General features: G+C 39.4%; 1 protein-coding gene and 1 long non-coding RNA gene across 2 annotated transcripts in view; one reads left to right on the plus strand and one right to left on the minus strand.

Annotated features, from left to right (window-relative positions):
• LOC137186149 (protein jagged-1b) overlaps positions 1-21,960 on the minus strand; it is a 50,153-nt gene that overhangs the window by 25,299 nt on the left and 2,894 nt on the right. The window contains exon 2 of the mRNA XM_067594837.1: positions 18,318-18,662. Coding sequence (XP_067450938.1) covers positions 18,318-18,662 — 345 coding nt within the window. The remainder of the gene's footprint in view (positions 1-18,317; positions 18,663-21,960) is intronic.
• Positions 10,838-18,432, plus strand: LOC137186150 (uncharacterized). Its single transcript, XR_010928982.1, has 3 exons — positions 10,838-12,119; positions 12,238-13,662; positions 15,425-18,432. It is a non-coding gene; the product is annotated as an uncharacterized lncRNA (long non-coding RNA).

Consider the following 21,960-nt stretch of genomic DNA (forward strand, 5'->3'; position numbering starts at 1 on the left):
AACGCTAGCTCACACAATCAGTCAGCGTGAGGAAAAAAATGGATATACAAAGATTTTTTACAGTGGCAGTGGCACAAACATCCTCTCATGCTGAGCCAGGAACACAAGATGTGTAAATAATAATAAATACGTGAACATGATATGAGCAGAGCATAAGTCATTTACAGCTAACGTACTTCATCAATGAAAGATTAGTTGCGCCTCCCCTTGGCTAGCAACTCCAAACTAGCCTAGTCTCGTGTTAGATAGCCAAAAAGTTTTATATGTTATAAGTCTAATAGTCCTACAAACATTGATAACACGCAAGGCGAGTTTTATGAGCAATCCAACTTTTTTTTTTTGATTATGTCATACATTGACAGCTAAATTACCACAGCTTCCAGAAAACAAAACAAAACAAAACAAAACAAAATTTCTTTTCTTTCTTTCTACTTACAAATAAATTCAGTCATTTCATTTAATCTTAACCTTATGTCTGTCTCTCTTCTTATATTGCAGCCTGGACAAGTTGGGTTGTAACAATACTGAAGTAGGTAAAAATTTAACAAAATAATGTAATTTTAAAAAGACGGAATTCAGTCATTGTCTTAATTTTTCCGCAGGTAACAATATTTTCTCATGTTTTACTAGCTGCACCATTATGGTTCATATTAAGTAGCTCCATCAGCAATAATTTTGCTTTTGTTTTTGTTTTAATAGCCTTTAGTAGTAGTCTTTCATTAACTATTTACATATTTGTGTGTGTATGCTTTGATCATCATATATCGTATTGTTATTTATTGTGCTATTGATTAAATAAAGGTCATGAAATGAGTGGCTGGAATATTCACATGCAGATTATATGGTGAATCAAATCCAAACCCCTCCTTCCTTCTCCAATTTTCACATTTTTTAAGGAATGTGTAACCCTCACATGCAAGAAAAAAATGCATGGAAACGAAAAGTTTTTTGATGGAGGAGAATCTGGGCTCAGCCTCTGATGGTTAACAGTTCAGCCAACGCCCCTGAGCTGTGTCTCGTGCACTGCAGTGTGTGTGTGTGTGTGTGTGTGTGTGTGTGTGTGTGTGTGTACTGATCATTTTAGAAGAGGTGGAAGCTTGGCTTGACAGTGGACAACAAGCCCTCAGTGATAAGAAACAATATTAAAAAATGACAAGTATTATTTTATCTTCTCACTGTTGACAGCTGAAATGAAAAAAGTAAGATCTGAACCTCACAATGAAACAAGAGTCTGTGAGGCTGTACTTAAAGGGGACGTATCATGTATTTGTATTTCCAAATTCAAATTCAAATTCAAATTCAAATTCAAATTCAAATTCAAATTCAAATTCAAATTTCCAGGTCTATATTTATATTCTGGGGCCCTCTATCCTATACTAACTCTTTATGCAGCCCCTCAGTTCAGCCTCTGTCTGAAACAGGCTGTTTTAGCTCCTGTCTCTTTAACACCCCCTTCCCGAGGAGCCCACTCTGTTCTGATTGGTCAGCTCATACATAATGAACCGTAATAGTAGGATTTCACTTCCTTTTCTCATTCTCTACTCAAAATGTTAACTTCTCAAATATACAAGTGAACAACACAAACAACCTCACCAAGAAAGGCTGTGGGTACATATCAACAATCTGATGTCATCACAAGGAGGAAGCAGAGGTAACGTTGCAAAACGAGCAGGTCTGGACTTTTGACTTGCAGGCAGAATTTTACATATATTCACCTCAAGTTTTGGACCTTTGACTATGTTTAAGATGGATATCCAACATCATAACAGTATAAAAACAGCAGAAAATCCCCATAAGCATGATATGTCTCCTTTAAGCACAGAAGTGCTTCTACCAAATGCTAACATGTACACAATGACAACGTTAACATGCTGATGTTTAGCAGGTATAAGCTTCACCCTGTTAGCATTTGTCTATTAGCACTGAAGACAGAGTACAGCTGAGGCTGATTTAGTTAAAAGCACCAGTTTTTCTTTCCTATCAAAAATCTGTCCATCATTGCTTTGCTAAATCTCGCCAACATGAATCTTTATAACCTTTCGAGCATCAGAGCACTCTTGTTTCTTTATGGTCCCAGAATTAATCACACTCATGGGCCTTTTTCACTGCAGACATTTTGACAGGTGGAACTAATAATCAATGATGTCTCTTCTCCAGCAAATAATGTAATGCAATGCAGCAAATTATTGTTTATTATTTATCTGTGTTCAACAAGTCAAAATATCTGCTGCTGACAGTTTTATATTTTAGTTTTACTTCTGGTTTTTGCCTTACGGTCCCTGGTTTTTCAGACAGAAACTGAAGCTCCACGTCGACTCAGCAGCATTGTTTCCTGAACCCTGAAAAAGAGCAATTGTGTGTCGTTGGACCATGAATTAAATTCTGGGGTACATATTTAGATGGTTTAATTATTTATTGAGGAAATAAATATAAACTGAACAAGATAACTCCTCCTCCTTCCTGTTTAAACAGCACATAGTCTACCAAAAACTGTTTACAGTTTTACGTAACTGAGATTTGAGACTTATCAGTATTTCAATGTACTTTTATAACATAGTGTATTTTTTTTTGGATGTGTCCAAATATGAATCTGGTCACAAATGAGCAGATACACGTACATACAGTCAGATAATTGGAAGGACACAGCTTTAGTCACCAGATGTGAAAGTACATTTTTTAATCTGCAAGTGGATATTTCTTGCACAACATTTTTTCATGTGTTTATCTGAATCACTTCCACTCTGCAGCATTATGGATTGTTTTCTTTGCAACATCTGAGTCCAATATCTCTGCAGGTTCAGGTCAGTGACTGTGTCTCCTGTACAGAAACAACTCATTATCAGTCACATCTCGCTCTGATTGTTGTCAGTTATGACCTGCGTTGACGGTCTGAGTTTGGCGACTTGCCTGAGAGAACAGGGGTTTCCCAAAAAGCAAAAAAAAAAAAAAAAAGCAAACATCAAAACAACAGAATTATAAATCGTCCCTTCCCTCAGGCTGTAGGCTGTCTGGTCGTCTGGCCCTGTCCCTTTGCCTCCAGCCTCACACCAGTCTAGCAGCGTTAAAGCTCAGGATTAGAGCGACTAGAGCGGATGATGCTAATTCAAACCACTGTGCAGACATTTGTGATGGCGTGCTTCTAATTCTATTAAATTAAAGTTAAAAGAAATCAACCTTGTTTTCTACACTCAAAAATCCTGCCACTGCTCTGATTCACCTCTTACTCTATCAGTGCCCCCCTCTCTCTCCCCACTGTCATCCCTCCCTCCATCGCTCCCTCTCTCTCTCTCGCTCTCTCTCTCTCTCTCTCAGACATGGGCAGGGTAGGATATCCCGACAAAGCCAGGCTGTACAAACACAGCTCTACGACAGGAAGAACTCCCAGCCCTGAGAGAGGAATTTCCCCTCAGAGCTCACACACTAATGCATACATACTTACACGCACACACACACACAAGCAGACAACCGCATGCTCATGTACACGCAATTCAGACACACACAGGCATCCATTATTACACTGGTGGAAATCTCTATTTTTCCATGTATAGTAAAACTCTCTCATTCAGCCCTGATTTGCTTTAATCAGTCAACAACATCTACCTGCTACGGAGGCCCAAAACTGACAAAATGTAGTAAAGTCAAAAATGTAGCTGAATACATCAATACATTATTTTGTATTTAAATAATTGAGATAGAGAATAAAAACAAATATAAAGCTTTATACTTTTCCTCTAACATCCAATCAGTAATAAAGAAAAAGCTTTTTATTTTTTGTTTTACCACCAATCAAGATAAAGTAAATTAGCATGTAATAAATTCTTCTATTCTCCTTCTATTTATCTTTCATAAGCACTTGTTTCTTTGTTTTGTATTTTTTGGGGGAAAGGGGGTTATCAATTTGTTTCTACATTATAGAAAAAATTAAAAGCATGTCCATATGACGCAATAAAGTAATAAATCATGATTTTTATATTAATTAATATGAATATTTTTTAAAGGGAGAACAAAATAATGTTATTGCTCAATTCTGAGCAGTAGGGTGTGAGTGTTTGTATGCGTGCTTCACCTTACATGGGTATAATTTTATGTAATGATGCTTTTACTAAGATTAGTTCAGAAAATACAAAAAATCATTTACCTATTCTCATGTTCCCCTCTTAATATTTCCTTTCCTTTCCACATGTCTAATTTTCCTCAAGCTTGCAGTGTACATGACAGTGAGATGGGCGTGTCTATGTATTATTGATTAATGTAATCAGTGACCTTCAAATCTTCTTTTTTAATGTTTTCCTGCATTTTGAATTTCTATATGAAATGTGTAAAAAACTTGCCTTGTCTTTTGTCTCTTTTGGGGCTCTGTAACCATTCAAACATTAGTAATCATGATTGATAATCAGGTGCCTGTTTGTTTCACAGATCTGCACTAAAAAAAAACATAAAATAAAACCTGCATGATTAAGCAAATGCACTTAAGCTTTTCTGCACATATAAAACATCCATCAGCACTGCAAGCAGGAGACTAATTGAAAATTAAACTCACACTGTGTGCATGACGGAGAAAATTAAATCAACAGCAAATGTTTCCCTCAACTTTTAATATTCATAATCTGATCTGCAGCTGAACCTTCGCTGTTTATCACACATCTGCCAACTCTCACCCTCAGTATCTGAAGGCTAAGATAATTACAGACACACACATGTACAAACACAGCGGACACCTCACACAAACACACACACACAAACATACTAATGGTTGTCATGACAGCAGCTGTTCCTGAGCCGGACTGGGTGGCTCACACCTCACCTGCGCTACAAATTAGTAGTGGAGGTAACCACAGTAACAATGCTATTACTATTCCAGCGGCAAAGCTCTGAGTTTACATCATGTCAAAACAGGTACAGACAGTAAAAAATGAAAGTCTGTGGATGTTGCAACACATCGTTAGTTTCATGTTATCTGTGTGAGAGTGTGTAGTGGTAAAAGAGCTGAAAAGCTACTGGACTTCAGATTGATTTCCACTCCACTGAAGACTAAAATAAAATATTATCTGGCCACTGAGACCCCCCGAAGACCCGCAATCTAAGCAGCTTCTTGTCAACATGATTATTGTGTTATTGATTGATTCTTGGCTTACAATAGCAAAGAAAAAAAATCAATCTCTTTGGATCAAAAAGTGGCTAGTGTACGGGAGAGAAAGAGATGGTGTTGCAGTGGCTAATATGTGAATTTTAAAAGTCACCAAAGATATTAATGAATGCCTGCCATCGCCCAGCCCTCAGGTGGAAAACACACACATACACAAACATACACACACACACACTGCAGTGCATGAAACGTGGAATTAGACCCCCGGTGTGCAGCCGTCCACCCCACCTTGCTCCCATGACCCCCTCCCTATAATTACACGTCTCTGTTCTTACATTCTTGATGTTTCCTGTTTTTCTTTCATTCTGGAGATAATTAGCATCATACTTTATCTTCCCTATACTCCACCCTCACCCACTTTCCATCTGCACACCACCTTCTTCTCATCTCTCTGTCTTCCTTCAAAGTCAGTCAGTAGCAGAAGAAGAACTCCTTTATTCAAGTTATGTAAAAATACTCTGTTACAAGTGAAAGTCCATTCAAGTAAGGTCAATAAAAGTATCAAAAGTAGAGTGTACTGGTTCTGCACAGACATGGCCCCTGTGACCAGTGTATTATTACATTTTTAGATTGTTAATGCTGCATCAGTGCATAAGTAGTATTTTACTGCTGGACGAGGTGGAGCTGGTTAATCTACCTTAAATACAGTTCACAATCTAGAGGGTCACCAGATAAATCTGAGGGGTCGTGAGATGATAAATGGGGTAGGAAAGAAGAAAAAACAATGTTCTGCTACACAAATTTGTTTTCATTGTTTGGGATTTTTCTCTAATCTTTGCTGTTTTTGTTGAATATTAGATCATTAATCATTAATCAGCGATTAATCAATTAGTTTCCAAATATTAAATTAATCGCAGAAGAACAGTACTTGAGTGAATGTTCTTTCCACCACTGTCTGTCCCTCTCTGCATCCTCGCTCCCTCGCTGTCTGTCTGACAGTCACATTCCTGTAGGGTTAATTGGCTTAAACTAAACTATGCGAATACTTCAAACGTAGTGGAACAACAGAGGCCTCTTGACACGAGGTGCCCCCCCCCATCCTCCATGTTGCCCTGGCTCATCTCCATCCTGTCTACCATCATCTCTCCCCCTTCTTTACCTCCTGCTGCTGATGATTCTCTCAACGGTGTGAGTAAGCCGCTATGACACACAAACACACACACCTCCCTGTCTACATTTACACCCCCACCCAAAACACCTGTGTCCCACTCTGAGATCATCAGCAGTCCACCCTGCTTCCTCTTCTCCCCTTATCTGACTCTCACTTCCGTTTTCTTTACTCGGTCTCCCCTCTACAGTGCTTACATCAACTTTACCCTTTTGCCCATTAATCTAAACTCTCTCAACCCAGACTGACTACCCTCAACCCACCGCCCCCCGCCCCCCTCCTCTCCGACGTCCGCAGGAAATTACCTTGTCTAGCCGCTGAACGCTTCACATCCACGGCTGCACTTAGAAAGAGGCATAACAAGGGAGAAAATAGAACAAGACGGGGAGCGCTGTGGTGTGTGTGTGTTTACAGCATAGTGTGTGCTAGTGTGTGTGTTTTTGTTCTCAGATTACTAAAGTCTTGGTGAACAAATAGCTTTGCAAAAATAGAAAAAATAGGAAATTAAGTGGTACAAATAAGGGATATTTTACTGGACTTTTCTTCTTTAAGAGCTGATTTGGGAGAATAATGGTGGGATTTCTGGGGTTTAGGGGTACAATTAAGATTAATAACAGGGTAAAATGGAAAACCTTCATTGTGCCATTGCACAAAATGACCATAATACTTCTGTACATATTTTAGCAAAGCTAATCAGCCAGAATAAGTGAAAACACCTGTGTTATTAGTGTTTATTATAGTCCTGCACATCGAGATGTTGTTGATGTTCATAAAAGTCATGAATTACTTATGTTGCGTTCCAGACAGCTCAGTACTCGAAAATTTCCGACTGGTTGACGTTTATGACCTTTATGGGCACACAAGTCTGCAGTTTTTGTTCAGAAGAATAACCCACAATGCATTGTGTTGTGACATTAAATAACTGTGGCAGTGGCAATGACAATGGGATTTTGTGTAGCAAAAAGAGAAACAAACAAATCCTGGAAGAGGCGAGAAGAGATTGTCCAATTCACACACGTCACTAACGATCACAATGTGTGCTTGTGTCGTCTTATGATATGATGCCATAATGACTTCAAAATATGTTAATTTGGTCCAATAATTTTGATTATAAACATGGAGCAAATAGCAAACTACGTACCTTACGAAATATAAGCCTGACACTTTTACCATCTACAGTCTGAAGCGTCTCTGTCCAAGTAACATGATTTAAGAAATAGTGATGTCAATTAACTGCACATTGTTTCAGTAGAAGAATGCACAAAAAATATTATGTATGTGAAAATACTACTCAGTTAAAGTACAGCCTCAACATCACATAAATCTAGTATTATTAAAACATTACATAGCTTTTCATTGATCTGACATGACAAGTTAAGCAGATAGATGAAACCCATTAGATGGACAGAATGATTGCAGGAGATTATAATGTGATAACGAGACATAATGTGAGTTATGTATATATGCAAATGTTAATCATACTGAGAACTCTGGTCAGACTCAGATGTTTCACAATGTAACGACTTGAAAATGTCTGCGGTCGCTCTTGTCGAGCTCCAGAAAAGCGAGCAACCGCAGGGAGAAAAGGAGAATTTATGACATATACACTGTAACTCTGCCCTGTTCTGTCTAATCCACAGGGACAAGATGTGGTTGAACATCACTGGAGAGCGATGATACTGAGAACAAAAGGTTTACAATGAGGGATTCCAACAAGAGAGAGAGAGAGAGAACGAGGGTGTGTGTGGGAGAGAGATGACGGCTGAGAGACTTTAGGAGCTAGGATAGGTGGAGGAAGGAGCTATAACGAGAAGACAAATAGATCGATGGCACTGAAAGGAAACTATTTGCAGTGATTACACCTGTGTATCCATTTAAAAGATTGTAGACCTGCAATCTGCATTCAATGACACACAATGACATCCAGAGACAGACACACACTGTAATTTCAACAGCAATCATGTAAATCAAAGTTCTCTTTGCCTCTTCTCGCCTCTAATAAAGAGACTCCTACTCTCAATCCAATTTGCACACAAATGAAATCATTAAAACATGTTTCCCTAGAGACGTTTACCCCCGAGTTATTAACTTATCTCTAAAAAACACAAGCTCCAAATCCTGAAGGAATTAACCTTCTTTGTGTTTTGCGTGTGTGTGTCGGCTCATGAATTCATGATCTGTGTGTTTGGGTGTGTCTAAAGAGGGAAAACTGAAAAGGTTTTAAGGAGAAATGTGTGTGTGTCTATGCACCTGCCCGCAGGTGTGTATGTACGAACCATGCGCACAACAGTATCAGCGTACACGCAGGTATGCGAGGCTGCATAGGAGAGTCAATTAGGGGACAAAAGAGAGGAGGGCACAAACGACAGGAGGAAAAAGAGTGAAAGAGAGACTCCGGAGAGAAAGAAAGCTCCAACTATGCTGCTCTCTTTTCGTTTCCCTCCACTGACTTCCCCTGCTCGGCTCCCACACAGCAGGAATGCACATGTTACAACGTTCTGTGTGTGTTTGTGTCCTATATAGATGTGTGTGTGTGTGTGTGTGTGTAATTGTGTGTGTATACATATATGATGGTATAGGTCTCTTCTGTTCAATTTCAGAGGTAAAAAGTAATTTCATTACTAAGTGCTGTACATAACTTGAGTATTTCTTGAGTATTTATGCTATTTTATACTTCTACTCCACATTACTTTGACAATTAAACTTACTAGTTACTATCAATATATCATAAGCTTTTAAGATACAGTACATTGCTAAAGATTAAACCAGTGGTTCCAAACCTTTCTGGCACGTTGCCCTTCCAAAAACTGTCTAGTTGGAAATCATTGTCACTATGACTTTTTTACATTTCCAACAGAAAGAGATTTTCCCTCTAATCCTTTTATATGGTTTAATTCAAATAACTGATTAATATGAAAGAAAAGTCTGAAAATTATATATAAATGTTTGTAAAAGAACTTAATTTTTTCTTCTCCCACATTAATCATCTCACAACCGCTCAGGTTTATCTTGTGACCCACTGGAGCCACTGGACAAAACTACCGGAATATGAACTAAAATTAAAACAATTGAATAATGATATATATATATATATATCAATTAAAGAGAACACTTTTCTGCAAAACAAGTTCATTTACTTTTCATACTAAAAATTCATTTTTACTGATATCACTTCTGTACTTTTGCTACAACTAGCAGGATTTTGAAGGCAGAAATTGTACTTGTAATGGACTGTTTTTAGCCTGCTAGCAGCACGTCAATCTGTTGGTCCACGGCTTTGCTCCAGACTGAAATATCTCATAAACTATTTGATGGGTTGCCATGTAAATCAGGTCAAATGTATATTTTGTCCAACACTGGTTTGCAACCAAATGCCTGTCAAACCAATGATCTCCCATCAGCCTCAGCTGTACTTTGCAAATGTACTAAGATGATGAACACTGTAAACATGACACCTGCTTAACATCAGCATGTTTGCATTGTCATCGTTAGCATGTTAGCATGCAGACGTTAACATTTAGCTCAAAGCACCGCTGTGTCTTAGTACAGCCTCATAGACTGGTTAGCATGAAGTGATGGAGTGATGCAGCTAGCTTGGTTGTTAAAAAAAACTAAAAGATAAGCTAAAAGTTTATCTATTTTTTAAAACCACATGACTGTAACCTCTCTCTTGTTACATACTCATAAAAGATCTGAGAACTTCTTCCACCGCTGTTCAGTTTGAATGAATTCACTTCAGCTTTTCTACACAACAGTCATAATGAAACACAAAGACATCAAAATAACAGCAGAGCAGACAGAGCAGCAGTGGCTACACCTGAACTTATTTGCATGACGGCTGCACTTTGCATGTTGAACTCAGTTCTGAAGCTGCCGTCACTGAGGAGGATGTTCTTTATTCAGCTAATGCAAGCCTGGATGAATTCATCCCATCTACAAAAAACAAAACATATTTTCTTTCATCTCCTGGTGTTGAGCATTTTGGTTTGGATTTGTGTGCCGTGGTTTTCATATATCTGCCTCTGAAGCATGAAAGGAATGTCATTTCTGTTTTTCAAAGCATAAAAAATACATTTGAGAAACTCAACAACAATGTGTCTTTTCAGAAACAATGTCCTGATTACTCTGGATATTCAATAGGGATTTCTATACTGTACGCCTTTGGTAAAAAGTTGTTCCAATGAAAACTGTCCACAGCAGTCCTGGACTATTTATTTTCTGTGGAGGATTTATGACATTTTTCTAATCCTCTACATTTTAGAGGGAAATATCGTACGTTATACTCCACTTTTGGCCGCTAATTAGTTTGCAGATGAAGATATATATATATATGCATACATAAGATGCTCTGTTTTAGATTAAATAGTATGTAAAGTATTTAAAATTAGCACCATGTTAATGCATCAGTAATCATATCCCAGTGACATTTAACATTTCAGAAGAAACACTTTTGATAAATGAATTTTTTTGTTTGTTTCGTTTACATTTGATAATACTTTCTTTTTAAAGTTCATTCAGGTCATTAAACCAAAACGTTAAAACTGAAAGATGCTAAAACGCTCCATAGAGAGTCAGGTGATGATTCTTTGTGGGTTCATCATTACGAGCAGCACCATTCACATTATACATAGTTATTTCATCCACTGTTAATGTAGAAATATTGATTGGAGCAGCTTCAAGTCAAAGTTAATAACTCGGGGGTAAGATTTAATGTATTTCATATTTTAGAGAGAATAATCTACATATTTTGGCTCACAAGTATCAAACAGGCAACCCTGTCTCCTAGAAATTACGTACATATACAAATAATTTGCTTCTCTAATTATGTTGCAGTGGCGAACGTAATTGCTGCCTGGATTATGTTCACAGGTAACATTTTCCCTAATAAACATTTATGTATCTCTCAACGAAGCACTTTGGTTAAGGTTAGTGAAAGATCACTTAAATGTTAATAAACCTGTTGCGGTTCAAGTCACTGCTGACTTTTTCCTGCTTTAAACCAAGACCATGATCTTTCCCAAACCTTAACCAAGCGCTGCCAGTGCCTAAACATAACCATAAAAAGTTCAATGATGCTGTTGTTTCTACTAGTGGACATTGTGCTGCAAGATAAGATATTCTGGTGGACTGAACATTTCACTCATACATTCAGTATGAACATTTTTGCAACTTGCCAAATACTTTAAATAACAACATTTTCTCATATGACTAGTGAGAGACTAATAATTTGGCCAGGATTACGTTTCTGGCAAAACGTATTTGCTGTTGCAACTTTGTTGTATATGAACATAATTTCTAGGAGACAGGGTTGAAACAGGACAAACTGAGGTATCTGTTGACTGTATTTCTCCGAAAGCGCTGCATTAATTAGCATTTAGCTCAGTTTGTGATTATACAAACATAGGCTATAAGACTCACATCTATGCAAATACACAAGATACATTTCCCATGAACAGAAACAAAAGACAAGACAAGAGGACCACACAAAGCTCACACACATTCACGCACACACTCTCAGCCGAATGTGAGTCTTTCCCAGGAACAGACAGTATGGCCCCTGGCAGTGAATCTGACCATGAATGAGCTTTAACACTTGACATGAGGATTATAAACAGTGGGGGCTTTACTCCATTCACTTCATCTTAACAGTATTTCTATAGCACCTATCATATTGTCATTTGTCACAGGTCATTTTAACAAAAGAACAGGTCTTAACCAGACTTTGATGAGTTAGTTCTGAATGACAAAGGATCAGGAAACATCAGATTCTGTTCCCATGATGCAAAGTAAAAGGTGGTCTTACGCCGTATACACACATATAGCATAAGTTGAGGAATTAACAGAAAGAAAGCACATCTACTGAAGGTTTGTCTTTATACTATTAACACCTGGTCATTAGTCTGTGTACCTGCCAACTAGCCTTTGTTTTACCTTTTCATTCATCCTCCTGATTCATTCACTGGTTTGTTCCCTCTTCTGTCAGATAAACAGATTCATCAGGAACAAACTGAACTCTTTCTTGGCAGCTTGCTGTTTCCCTTCGTCATCCAAACAGATTCAACAGTGAAACCACCAAGGGAGAGATGGGTTTAAGAAATGACCTCGCAGTTATGAAGTTTTTGAACTTTTCCCATCTCCTCGGAGGCGCCGCAGCTAAAACATCCCAGACCGCTGAGTCTCTGTGATTTTAACGCTGAGGTCAAAATGAAGCCATGTCCTCAACCTATCTGTAAGATTACAGATGAGCAGGAGAAAAAGCTTAATCTGGTTTTCACATCTGAAAACAGACGGGTCAAACAGCAGAGAAACGCTACTCCATGGTCGTCTGTCATTCCAGCCATGACCAGGATTATTTACCTGCACTTTTCCCAAATGAGACACCATCTGGTAGCAAGTTGCATTGCTTTGATGAATGTGCAGCAAAAAATATAAATATGTGTGACATTTCTGTGAAGTTGGTCCACTAAAACACCAAAGCAAAAATGAGATGAGAATGATACCATTTTAATGTTTGTACGTTAAACATAACATACAAACGGAGACAGGAGGCAGCTAGCTAACGTTAGCTTAATGTAAAAACTTGAAACATCTAGCTTGGTTCTGTTAAAATAAACTAAAAGAAAAACAAACTTCATCTCATTTGTTTACTATGTACACAAAAAGAAAGAGTTGTGGTTTTAGAGTCACATAGTAACTACTTCTTGATAAGCAAAAGTTTATCCATTTTGTAAAACCATGTTATTTTTACATTTCTGTGTTTACAGATTTAAAAAGACAAGATACAACATGTTCATTAGTTACATTTACTTTACAGCTGTTGGTAGATCTGTATTTTTTAACTTTAGACAAACGCTAGCCTGTTTCCAGTCTAAGCTAACTGGCTACAGTGACAAGACGTCCTGGTTTGTCCGGAACTGTCCCTGTTCTTTTCAGCGTAGACGTTATCATGTTTTGTTCCCCACTCGTTATTATCTAACCCAATATAAAAACATAAACAATGCACCCTGTGTCTGAATTCAACACTGATTTGTCTGTATGTGTGTCAGTCAATCAATGTGTCATTGTCAAGGCTGTTGCTATAACACTTGCTGCTTGCTGACAGAACCAGCCAGTATGCTAACAGTTAGCTATCATGGCGAGAAGAGAGTCAGTCTTTTCTAAAGAGCTCCAGGAGGCTTACACCTTCCTTCGTAAAGTACCCGGCAATTAAAATGCTGCATTCTGCACAAACTGCAAGAGTACATTTCCGGTCATGCACGGTGGAAATGCCGATATAAAAGATAATATTAAGACGGCCAAACATAAGCTGTGGTTTCCCTGAGAGCTGAGAGCTCTAGAAAAGAAACCCTTCAGTGAGAGGAAAAGAAGAAGACTGCAAAGCGTAAAGTAACTGGCAAACTTCTTAAAGGTAACTTTCTTTAAAGGCTCTTTCATAGCATAGCATTGTGAAGATGTAAGTTGGCCATTTAGCCGGTAGCCTGCGCTTGTGCACACTGATAAATACCTTTGTGGATTTTGGGAGGCAAAACATAATTTTTGTCTGCTGAGGCGCTATTCACAGTGTTGAAAGGTGTGCTGGGTAGGTGTGCTAAGCGCTGAAATAATTGTCCCCCATCCTGATGAAAATGCTTATTGTGTGTGCATAAACATATACATGTGCACGTGCATGAACGTGTGGGACACTTAAGGATCCTGGTTTGGGGGTTTAAAAATATGGTCACTCTATAACTGCCTAACCTGCTGCTAGCTCTAACTTCATACTTAACGCATTGACATGATAGTGGTATTAATATTCTCATGTTACCCACGCAAGAAAACAAATAAGCATATTTTCCAAAATAATAAACAATTATTTTAATACGAATTTGAACTGTTCAGATTGTAACCACCACAGTGTGTTTTGTAAATATTACCAGTCTTTCCTGATAAAGCCTCACAAAGATCTGTCTTTAGATAGAAATGTTGCTCCATTAAATTTATAGTGAGCTATTAGTGTGAGGACATTTTGTGTTTTTTACACACTAAGAATCACTGGATTAAAATTTTACCCAGTTTGGGTCAATATAGCGCCAATACAACATTGACGTAACTCAGTAACACGCTGCTTTGACCCAGTGTTACACACAACAAGCTTTAGCTAAAAACTGTCACAAATTTATTGTTTCTTGCACAAAACGATGTGCATATGACATTCAAAAAATTATCAACAATCAATTACAAATCATGATATGTAAGTTTAAAAAGACTAGTGGATTATAACAAGCTTAGTTTGGGTAAATACCCCAATGTTAAAATAAAAAATAACACTAAAAGTGGGTCAAAATAACCCCTTGTCTTTTTCTAGTTAACATTAAACTGGGTAAAATTTTAACCCAGTGATTTTTAGTGTATACAGATGGCAAAGCAAATTTACCAGGAGATTCTGAATCATTATATTAATAATTATCCAATCTATTCATAATATTTAACATAAAGTATTCTTGACATAAGCATATTAGTCCCATCATTTGTCAGTGTACATTACTGCCCTCCAGTCATAGAGTTAATCCCCCCTTTGCTTTAGACAAGGTAGGATCTTATGTGCGTTGTTTGAACTTGTTATGTATTCTCTTATCAAGGCTTTATGTGGGACCCACATGTTAAAAAATACTGGGATAGATCGAGTTATTTACAACGACCGGTAAAAAGTGAGACATCAAGACCAGAGCTTTAAGCAGAGCAATCACAACACAGACTTACAGCAGTCTAACAGAGATAAAAAACCTCCAGGTAATCCCAATAACACTATACAAAAAATCAAATACACCAAACACAACAAATTACAGCTTTGTGCACGTACATCAGCAAATACAGACACACACATATGACTGATCACACACATATTTCCCTGAAGAGATTAGTGAGAGAAAGAAAGAAAGACTGCACCAGTGAGGGAGGGCAGGAGACAGAGGGAGCTCACCTTTCCTCATAATGAGTATGCTCACCTGTTCATCCCCTCACCTGGGGCAGGAGGATCACTCTCCTGCCCAAGCCCGCCCTCCTCTCCCCCTCTTCCGCCCCCCTAACCACCACCACCCTCCACCTCCCGGAGATGGCCAGATAAAGCGAGTCTTTCAACCGAAAATGCACTGACGCTGCCACTGTGTGTCCCGGCTCTCTCTCCCCTGCAGCCCAGCCCAGCCCGCCCCGCGGCCTGGCCCTGAAACTGATCCAGGTAGGTTTTCTGACAGGGAACTTTCTCACACTCGTACCTGCCAATCACAGACCTTCCCAACGTGCAGGAGAGAAGAAACAAAAAACAAGGAAAGTGTGACACACGTAGTATGCACACAGCACACACGCACACACACACACACACACGGACGCGCCCAAAAGCAAACTATACACAGATAAGAGAAGATAATTGGCTCTGGGACAATGAGTCTCACAGGTAAATGGGCTGATACTAATCAAGAAGAAGAAACCTAAGCCAACTCTGTAAAACATTCTGGTGTGTGTGTGTATGCATGCGCGGAAGTATTTGTGTGTGCAAGCAGGTCATTGTGGATACATGAGGGATTTATGCGTGTCACGCTCTGTGTGTGAAATGGCACAGGGCTGGAGACCCGACTGAAGCTTCACCTGGGCTTCGTGCAATATTGGAAACATTATTACAGCACAATATGATCAGTATTAGAACCACATGGCCTCCTGTTGCCATTTCTGTAATTCTTTCATTATTAAGAAGTCATCCATGCTCGGAGCGATCAAAGTCATGCAAAGAAAGTAAGAAAAGACAGCTGGAGCATTCCTCTCTCTGAAAGAGAACAGCGAAGAAACCTCTCAAATTGTCTCACTCCTCTGTGTCCTTGCCAAGTCATTTTAAAGGGATTCTCTCTGGCTCCCATTTGATTGATAAACAAGTATTAATTGCTGAAAAGAGGAGTCCAGGAAAGAGGCTCCTAACGGCTCATGGTGGATTGATGGATTGATGGGTATAGTTTGAATGGAGGAAATAAGAGTTGCCAAGTGAGAATATTTGTGTCTTTCTATGTGGGATTGTAAAGATTTCAGGGCTCAAAGCAAACCAATAAAACAATATGAAATAAACAGATGTGCAAAGAAATGTGTGACAATAATATGTAGTGAGGAATATGTGGCATAACACACACAAGAAGTTATCGCAGGGCATACTCAGAAATACGTCATCAGAAATAATCTTAGCCTCTTGCTGCAACTATTGGAAAGAAAGGAGAAGAAAAACATAGAAGGAGGGGAGTCTAAAGGAAAGAGAAAGGTAGATTGGATAATCGATATGTCCACACCTGCCTACTGTTGTTCTAATGGAAGATTAATAGCTCTGCTCTTGAATGAGGACACGAGACGGAGATTGTTCGATACTCCCTGAAAAAGTGAGTAAAATACTAAAAGTTTCAACACTAGAGTAGCAAGTTGAGGATGGAGGTGAGGAGGAGCGAGGGAGCAGGAGGAAAGGAGGGAGAGAGAAGACAGGATGTTGCAGAGGAAGGAAAAGATATGCCACAGTGCAGATCAATGCATAAAATTACTTGCTTTATATAAATATGGCTTCACAACACTGAAATTTAGGCTTTATAATGTTGTGGAGTAAGTTTATCACAAATTTAAACTAAATCTAAACAATGTATCGGGTGCTTTCTACCACGTAAGGCTGTATGTTGAACTTCTTTTTATTGCGAAAGCAGAAAAATATTTTATTGTGGTCGTAAGCTGATTATTTTAGTTAGTTGATGATGGTGTAAATCAATAGTTGCCAACCATCATGACTTGTGACACATTCAACAAAGCAGAGTCTACTCATGAGCCCTAGACATAGGTTATATCCTCAGTTAAATAAGTTTCCTTCTCAGGTTGTTTAATTTATAGGATTTTTAGAGAGCTGAAGGTGTGAAAATGTGCAATATTTCAAAAATAAAAAGCAAACATTAAGGAGCAAGACTAAAAGTTTACAGCTATGCTCACAGCTCTGTGAGGCTGTAGTTAGGCAAAACTGTGTTTTGAGCTAAATGCTAACATGTTCATGTTTAGCAGGTAAAATGTTTAATATGTACCATCTTAGTTTAGCATGTTAGCACGTTAACACTTGGTGAGGCTGATGGGAATGTTATTGGTTTTGCAGGTATATGGTAATATAAGACAAATTTAGAGAGGGGGATCGGGGAATCACCAAAGTTATAACAATTCATCCTGAGGGAAACATGAATGTCTGAATGAAATTTCATGGCAACTAAGACATTTCACTCAAAACCACTAGTGTGAACCTCGTGGTCAGGGGGTCACCAACGTCAGAGGGATGGTTCCTCTGGGGACCATGAATGTTTTCACAAAATTTCATGGCAATCATCTCATAATATCATCTCATGATATTTCAGTCTTGACCAAAGAAGGGAACCGACAGACCGACACTGCCATCCCTTGAGCCACAACATTAACGTGACGAAAAACTCAGAGAAAAAATTGGCTAACAGAAATATAATCTAATCTATAATCTTGTGACTCCTCAGAGTTACCTTTGGACCCTGTTAGAGGGCCCCAAACCCTAGATTGGAAACCACTAGTCTGAACAATGACTGCACTCGTTAAATAAGAGTGAATGAAGAGAGAACAGTGCCTCTGCTTTTTTTCATGAAGGTTATTATTTTATCTCATGAAAGTGTATTAGTAGTTTGTGGAGGTGGTAAAGTGACCCATCTCTGCCATAAAACACTGTGGGAGACCCTGAAATTTTGATTTAGTTTTGTAAAATTTCTCCCAGAATGATTCCTGAAATATGACTTTCTATTATTAGGCTTTCAAATGTGATGGACATGAACTAGTCACTTTAACAGGAAATATTCATACACAAGCAGATATTGTGATGTATGAAAAAGCTGTTTTGGATATTGTAATTTTCACCAGTTGGCAAGTAAATGTGTAAAAGCATGTGAATATGAACAGTGTCATTGTTATTCCACTGTAGCCTCAGTTCAAGTGTATTGTTGCACTTGAAGCTAAGGCTGTTCCCTTGGTAACCATACAGATAACCAGCTCTGCCCCTGTACTTACTGGCCAGGCGTATTTGAAGGGAATGACAATGTGTCCATTAATCCCATCCTCTCCTCCTCCTCCTCCTCCTCCTCCTCCCCCATCTTGACCTCGGTGGCGGAGCGACTGGGAGTTTCCACCTAGGATCCCCGTCGTGCCTGACCCAAAAGTACAGGCTCCAGTTGGGGCGACTCGGGCCTGGTACTCCTTGAGACAGGCTTGAAAGAAAGTGTCACACTGGTCCCTCGAAGAGCAGCGCTGCCCGCCACTGGCTTGGAGGTCGCAGCAGTCTCCAGTCTGCAGAAGTCCATGCGGGTTCTGGAAGTGACGGATCTGAAGCTCGAACATCCCGACCGCACACACAGACTGAGTCCAGAGAGAGGAGAGGTGAGCAGAGAGGTGAGGGGGAAAGAAGAGAGTTACATTAAAATATTTTCTGTTACAGAAATGAGCGCAGAGCGCGGGAAAAAAGAAAGTACGCAGGTTCTCATGGGTAAGAGCCAGCAGATGGAAGGAAATTTCAGTGTTATTTCAGGGCACTAACTCCGCACAGTGGACACATTAAAGTCTACTTCATCTGGACATTATAAAAAACAACATTATTAAGGCTTAAAGTTATGTATAATAAAGGGTGTGGCTGCTTTGAGTGACAGATTCAGAGTACAGGCATAGCCGTAACCGTCGCTATTTCAGTGTGTTTTCAGTTCATGAAAGTTAATTGTAACATTTTTGTCGCCTAGAAAAGTCTTGTTCACCATTTGGTTGTACTAAAAGACCCTCTAAGGTGTCAGATGTTCAGTTTTTTTCCAGTAAGAACCTTTTGTTTTAATGGTTTTAAGCCTGTTTTTCGGCTAGCAATAGTTAGCATTAGCATTAGCATTATCACAGTTATCTATAGACTGTAAATGCCCCGTGCTAACCAAGCTAGCGACTAGCGTTAGGGTCAGTTCCACCTTCTCATCCAAATATGGTCCGAGATGGTGATGGTCAAAATGCAAACTCAAGGCCTCAAAACAGGAGCCCACTAATCAATGGGTGACATCATGGTGGCTACGTCAATTATTTTTATAGTCTATGGCTGGTTCTAAAACATCCCTGGCTCCAATAGACTCCCATTCGAAAAGCGTCAACTCTTCTCTAGAAATATTAGGTCAATAATATTTTTCAACAAGTAATTATGGTCTCAATCGCTAAATTCAGAGCCTCTAATAACTGTACCAGTGGTCATTTTGGAAATGATTACTCTGTTAATAAGACTCCGTTGAAGACTTATAGAAGCTTTGATGTCTGGGCTCTGGGCTTCAAACCAGCTCTAATGCAAACCAATGAGTGACGTCACACCAAGCTACATCCATCATTATATACAGTCTGTGGTCATCACAGTGAAGTTGTCAGGTTCGGTACCATTGTGACTCAACAGAGACCTTTACCAACTCACGCTATAGCTAGAGACGCTGCAAAGACACACTGGGCAGATGAACAAACTGTTGTTCGTTAAGAAATAGTAAATCACAAATTGCTGTTTTTACATTTCTGTTTGTGTACAGATTAAACAAACAATATACAAAGTGTGAATTTTTTAGCTTTAGAGGTATTGGTTAATGTATTTTTGAATGTTAGTTGCTTCCAGTTCTCATGCCACTCTAGGCTAACCACACCTCAACTCCAGCTCAGTACTTAACACAAGATACATGAGATTGATATCAAACATCTCCTCTCACTCTCAGAAAGACATCAGATAAGCTAATTTCTCAAAATGTTGAACTATTCCATTTAAAGAAAACTAGCTCAATCAGCAAATTTCTTGTACATAAAAAATATTGCAGAAATCCTGCACACTGTTGGCAACTTGTACTCAATTTAGCTATGATGTCTAAATTGATAAAGCTTCAACAAATAAGATCGATAACAGGTAAGAATCTCACGTCATAAAAGTGGGTACAAGTGACCGACAGTGTGCAGGATTTCTCGTTCCTTTTCATAAAGTATTATTGAAAACAATGTACAAACTTGCGTCATGATTTAATGTTTCTACTGTCCTGCTACATCTGGGAATCTGCGGTGGGCTGCGTGTTCCCTCTTGTATCATCTGTTTATCAGTATGTTTCAAGACAACAGCCATCACAGCAAGTAAGAAGGAAAGATAGAAGGACGTAACTTTGATTCCCACAACTCCATCTGTAAGAAATAAACCCTTCCACGGCACCCCGGCCATGTAATCCTCTAACTGTTTATCTCTCCATCTGTCTCAGTCGTCTCTTCCTTTCTCTAACTCTTTCTTTACTTTCTCTCTTTCTTTCTTTACTATTCCTATGTGCCACTAGTACCACTCCCTTCTTATTTCTCACTCTCTCTTCCCAGGGGACGGTAACACTGGGAACCTGCTCACACTCTCTTCCACCTCCTCCTCCTCCTCCTCCTCCCTTCTTTCTCTATGTGGGAACAAGCTGTAACGCTCCTGTCATTTCTCTTTCTGTAGCTATCAGCTCTTTTCTGCATTGTTGCCATTCTCCTTTCATCTGCTTTTCCTTTTATTTTCTCTCTCTCTGTGTTCCCCCTCCCTGTTTAGAGATGGGTGGAGGACACACACACACACACACACACACACACACATCACTTCCACGCACACTCTAGCCTTAACAAGACCCCCTGAGAGTCTCGGAGCACCGGGGTCAGGTATGTGCGTGCATACATTTGTGTGTGTGTGTGCTCCTGTCTGTCTGTATGTCACTGTAGCAGGAAGAAACAATGGATTTGGCTTCTTCCAACAACTGCAAACACAAATATAAAGCCACTGTTATCTGCAGTTTGCCATGAAACCTCGATCAATGAATAAATCTGAATAATTCACATCCCTTTTGGCATTCTTGCACAAACACTGAACTAATGATAGCTCATTAAGTCTAAGAATTGGAATCATGTATCCCCTGCGGAAAACGAACCGTAACATTAACAGAAATCACAGCAAAATCTCATGCGTCGGCTGTCTTTTAGCCAAGCTGCCATGCAGACCTGCCCAACACTGAACCACAATCTCAGTCGCCCCATTGTTACTGGTTGCGTGTCCCTCTCCTGCCCCTGTCCCTGAGCCGAGAGGGGGTGAGGGGGCGATGTGGGGGGTGGGGGCGGGGGGGGTGGGGCAGGAGGGTAAACTCGTCTACATCAAAAGGCTTGTGGAGATACAGTGGCGCTCATCACTCCACATCCTCCTTTCTTCCTCTCCTCCTCTCTGTGCCTGAGCCATTCCCTGCATACCAGCGTTTCAGCGCTCAGTCTGACCAGAGAGAGAGAGAGATCCCAGCGAGGCTCAGACCATCTCTCCAGGAGAGCTTTTAGCAGTTAAAGGCTCACTGCACTCAAAACTCAGGGTGGGTCACAACAAATCCCCTCCATTCAAAGACTGATGTTCATGGCTCAGTACCTGAACTCCATTAAACTGTGCAAGGTGAGACTGGCTAACTGTTATAAGCTGTTACAGCTGTTTGAACAGGGTTAAATGGAGAATTCGGGAGAGGGAAACACCACAGTGATAGAGCATAATTTTTAAACAAAGTGCTGAGGTTTGAAATATTGGATTTAGTTCCAACCAAAATGTTATCATGCTACAATTCAAACTATAAAACTCAACTAACCTTACAAGTATGAAACGGTTACCCACAGTAAT

The sequence above is a fragment of the Thunnus thynnus genome, chromosome 7, assembly GCF_963924715.1.
Source record: "Thunnus thynnus chromosome 7, fThuThy2.1, whole genome shotgun sequence".
Taxonomy (NCBI): domain Eukaryota; kingdom Metazoa; phylum Chordata; class Actinopteri; order Scombriformes; family Scombridae; genus Thunnus; species Thunnus thynnus.